At 30.5% G+C, this 4,174-nt stretch overlaps 1 protein-coding gene across 1 annotated transcript; it reads right to left on the bottom strand.

The window, feature by feature from the left end:
• Positions 1–1,475: 1,475 nt before the first annotated feature.
• LOC140887934 (CDT1-like protein a, chloroplastic) lies at positions 1,476–3,681 on the bottom strand. The gene is made up of 6 exons (XM_073295596.1): positions 3,644–3,681; positions 2,892–2,950; positions 2,700–2,808; positions 2,496–2,615; positions 2,194–2,410; positions 1,476–1,802 (listed from the first exon to the last, which is right to left on the bottom strand). The coding sequence occupies exons 4-6, from the start codon at positions 2,582–2,584 to the stop codon at positions 1,659–1,661; spliced, it is 450 nt and encodes a 149-aa protein (XP_073151697.1). The 5' UTR covers positions 2,585–2,615; positions 2,700–2,808; positions 2,892–2,950; positions 3,644–3,681; the 3' UTR covers positions 1,476–1,658.
• Positions 3,682–4,174: the final 493 nt, after the last annotated feature.

The raw sequence follows: 4,174 nt of genomic DNA, 5'->3' as shown, positions 1-4,174 counted from the left end.
CAAAATAGACAAAATTATTGAAAAAAAAGATGAAAACATTTCTATTAAAGCCATTCAAAATTCAATCAAAAAATTTCGGAAACGATAGCATTGTAAGTTAAAGGAGATCAATAGATATCAAAAAATAAGAAATTAAGAAGAAAATAGGATGTTCAACAAATACATTGATCATTAATATTGACATACAAGTAATGAATTATTGTTATTCTTGCAAGTAAATATTTTTAGAATAAAAAAGAGACCGTCTAACGAAATAATAAAATAATAACGATAGAAAAATGCAAATGATTAATGAAGATAACATCACAAAAATTGCTATTAAAGATGATGATAATCAATTTTTGATTTTTTTATAGAAAATAAAAAATGCATGGTATGAAAAAAAATCGCGAAAGAGAGAAAAATCCAAAATATAAAAGAATAAAAAATTGACGTAATAATTTAACTTAAGTTTTAAAATGCATTATCTATATCAATTTTTTTCATAAATCAATAGTTACTAAATAAGTAATCAACATATAAGATAGGAAAGTACAAAATCAATATTTAATTTAATTTGATTAACGTATCTCACTTATTAACAAATAAAATAAATCATATTTCTTCAAGACGTATTACATGAGAAAAAAATAAGACAAATACATGGTACGAAACATGCCATAATTGTTCAAGATTAAAACAATGAAAAACTCGAACTGTAATAATTGCATAAGTTTCAATATCAATATTGCATGCGTCAAGGTAAAACTACATTAAACACTAAATTTATAAGCTTACATGAGTTATTGATAATGTCTTACTCTAAACTGTTAATGTAAATATAGAATAATGATGACCATAAATGATAAAAACAGTGAAACTGCAAGTGTTACATTGTTCGAAAATGTTGCAAATATTTTTATTAGTAGTAATATCGAAGATTATATTGATTAATTTCATCGCTAAGACATGTAATAGTATTTTCTTCAAAGCGTATATATTATTACCATGAAAATCATTAATTAATTGTATATTAATATCTTCTCATCTCAACTAATTAATTTAAAATGCTTATTGAGAACAAAAAGTATTCCCACTTACGTCGCACGTGACTTTTACCACTATTCATAAACATGGCAATTAATTTACCCAAGTTCATATATAATATTGACGTATATGTAAAAACACTTCACACAAAACGCTTATGCCTAGAGTTTATATAAATAGCATATGACTTTAAGTCAAAGTTAAAATAAATTAAGCGGGTGAGTGCTACATGTCAATCGATATTGACCACATTATTATGGTATCGTTGTTATGTACTCGAGGATTTAAAGAACTACTATTAGCATATTAATTTTAGATAAAATTATATAATTTAAAAGCAAATAAATTCAATATAGCATCATAATCCAATTTGGTGAAACAATAAAAAAACCAAATGCTTCAGTTAGCATTTGCTGCTGAGTGAATATCCCAGAGACTTGCGGCTAGTTGTTATTTTCATCACATAACTCCATCGATGAAATTTGTCTGTCTTCGCCATCCAACAGACCATCACTTCCCAAGTCAAGCTTCACAGGAGTGCTTTCACATATGCTGGCTTTCTCTTCATTAATTACACAAGCAGATTTAAAATGTGTATGGACTTCTATTTCTGGAACAGCAGTGTTTTTAGACTAACATCTTTTAAAAGGAGATAAACTTGAGCTCTCTGAGTCACATGAACATGGCAAGTTCTCAGTTACTGTGTATTTGCGCAAAATGTAGTTTGTTGGATCGACTGGCTCTGGTAGTGCAGCTTCCGGGATATCAGTATCCGGCTTGGAAAAACAGAAACCACAGTTTCAATATTAGAATTTTTAGAGTTGCATGATTTTCCACCATCTTGACAAAATAATGGAAAATTCATGGCATTATCAAACTACTAGAAAAATCTGTCTTTTATCATTGATTGGTTTCTCCGACATTGGAAATACATACATGTTAAGAGGAGTTTACATAAAAAAACGGGGTGAAAAATAAAAATATCTGGTATAGAAGTAAATATGTTTACAGTGAGTCATTTTTAGTCCACAAATAATTTGTAGGTTCTGGTCTTAGAAAAACTTCACATGTATGTAAGCAAGACTATGATTTGTAAAGATTCAGCAACAATATCTAGTCAAACCTCAGTTACTACGTTGTAATTGAAAGAAATTAAGATGACATTACCTCAGGATGCGCAACGTAAAAATCTCTTAGCCTCGAAGCGAAAAGAACGCACAAAGGATCAAACAAAGTCTGCTCAGAGTCACCATCTACAACATCTAAGAGCAATTCAATCTTCATCTCGGACCTCATGGAAAAACCTTTTGTGATAACGTAGTCAATCTGAACTGCTTCGGGCAGTATATATTTCATTTGCGCAAGATGCCTGGGTAGGAGTCTCCTGAAAATAATGAAGAAATATGTTTGAAATTTGAGCTAGGTATATAAGAAGCAGCTAGGAGACAGATCAATCCAGTACTACTTACCTTTTGGTTAAGTCTTGAACTGTATTTCTAACGATCTCATACATGGGTTTCTTTCCATATGAATCGAGCAACCTCAATACTATAGTCATACTTCGGAAAAGCTCATATAAGATCCTATAACTGAAATTCAGTAACGAAAATATATATATATTCAGGCTTTTGTTTGATTGTTATGGCAAACATAAAGAAGAAATGCGCTCTAACTTTTCAGGGAGATTTTCAAGAGACACTTTAACTTTTTGCCATCCAGGATCTTCAATTTTAAAAAATTCTTCATCGCTAATTTCCTCTCTTCCATATTGATGATTCAAACCTGAAACAAAGAGGTCAGTTTATGGTTTCATGAGTGCGATTCAAATGCAAAGATGCTGATTCAGTGGCAATCATTCAATTTACCTAATGCTCCTCAGCGGGGATCTAGGGTTTTTTTTGTCGGATCAGCAAAGTGGTAGAGCCTGGGGGGTGAGCAATCCATCAAAATCGAACTGATCGAACCAAAATTAACAAAACCAAACTATCCCATTCTTTTCCCCGACCAACCCAACCAAACAAATTTACAGGTGATTCTATGCTATACCGACTGAAACTATGTTCGCGCTCCCTAAATGACAAAAAATATCACGCTAAATGACAAAAAAATTACAGGCAGGGTTCACATGATTTTTTTTCAGCAAGACATTCGCGCGAACATCTTAACAAAAAGAATGTATCTCAACCGGTGTAGCATAGAATCATCCCAAATTTACTGTCAAAGTTATTTCAGTCCGTAACCGTTTTTTAAAAAAAATTCAGCATTGAAGTAAGCATTCTTTTTTATTCTTTATGCATTGTAATGTGTCAACAATAATAAAGTACATGTACTCATACTAAATAAAAACCCGAGAGAATTTGCAATATTCATTTCCTAACATCTGTTCACACACAATTATCAGATATTTATCTAACAACTGCTTTTGTTGTATGCTCAGATAGTCAGATGTAATATGTTAACCAATCAAAGCCACTAGAATTAAATCGAGTTTGGGGCATTTTTTCATTCTGTCTTGCCAAGCTCGAATAAAAAACAATTTATTTATAATGGACTTCATCATATCAAAAAAATCAAATACATATTCCAATCAATCTAAATAAGATTTCGAGCTTCAAACCTTCAAATGACTGCTGGATGACTAGCGAAAGGCGAGAGCAAAGGCCAAGAGCTTGAGAGCCGCCGTAGCGGTAGAATTAGGTATTTAAAACATAAAACGTTATACATTTATACATATTAATAATAATAATATAATAATAATAATAATAATAATAATAATAATAATAATAATAATAATATGGAGAGTATTATTCAGACTGTTGTGCAAAAGTAAAAATTTATGTTAAAAAGTAAAAACTTCAGAACTCAAAATATATAAAACTCTACACTTCACAAATTTTTCTCTCTCAATTCAATTGTGATTTTCTACACAAATGGAGAGACCTATTTATAGATCTCATTTCGAGATTAAGCCAAATATTAATACATCATCATCTACATCATCACACACTAATTTTCAACATTTTACAACTCAATATTCAACATTCAACTTTAAATAATAACAATAATAATAACATGTTTTCAACACTCCCCCTTGTGATGATGATTGTGATATGATGACTGTCTTTATTACGTGTTTTATACTGCCTCG

The sequence above is a fragment of the Henckelia pumila genome, chromosome 1, assembly GCF_033568475.1.
Source record: "Henckelia pumila isolate YLH828 chromosome 1, ASM3356847v2, whole genome shotgun sequence".
Lineage (NCBI taxonomy): Eukaryota > Viridiplantae > Streptophyta > Magnoliopsida > Lamiales > Gesneriaceae > Henckelia > Henckelia pumila.
Note: the sequence above shows the minus strand (reverse complement) of the source record. Positions and strands in the feature narration are given on the sequence as shown.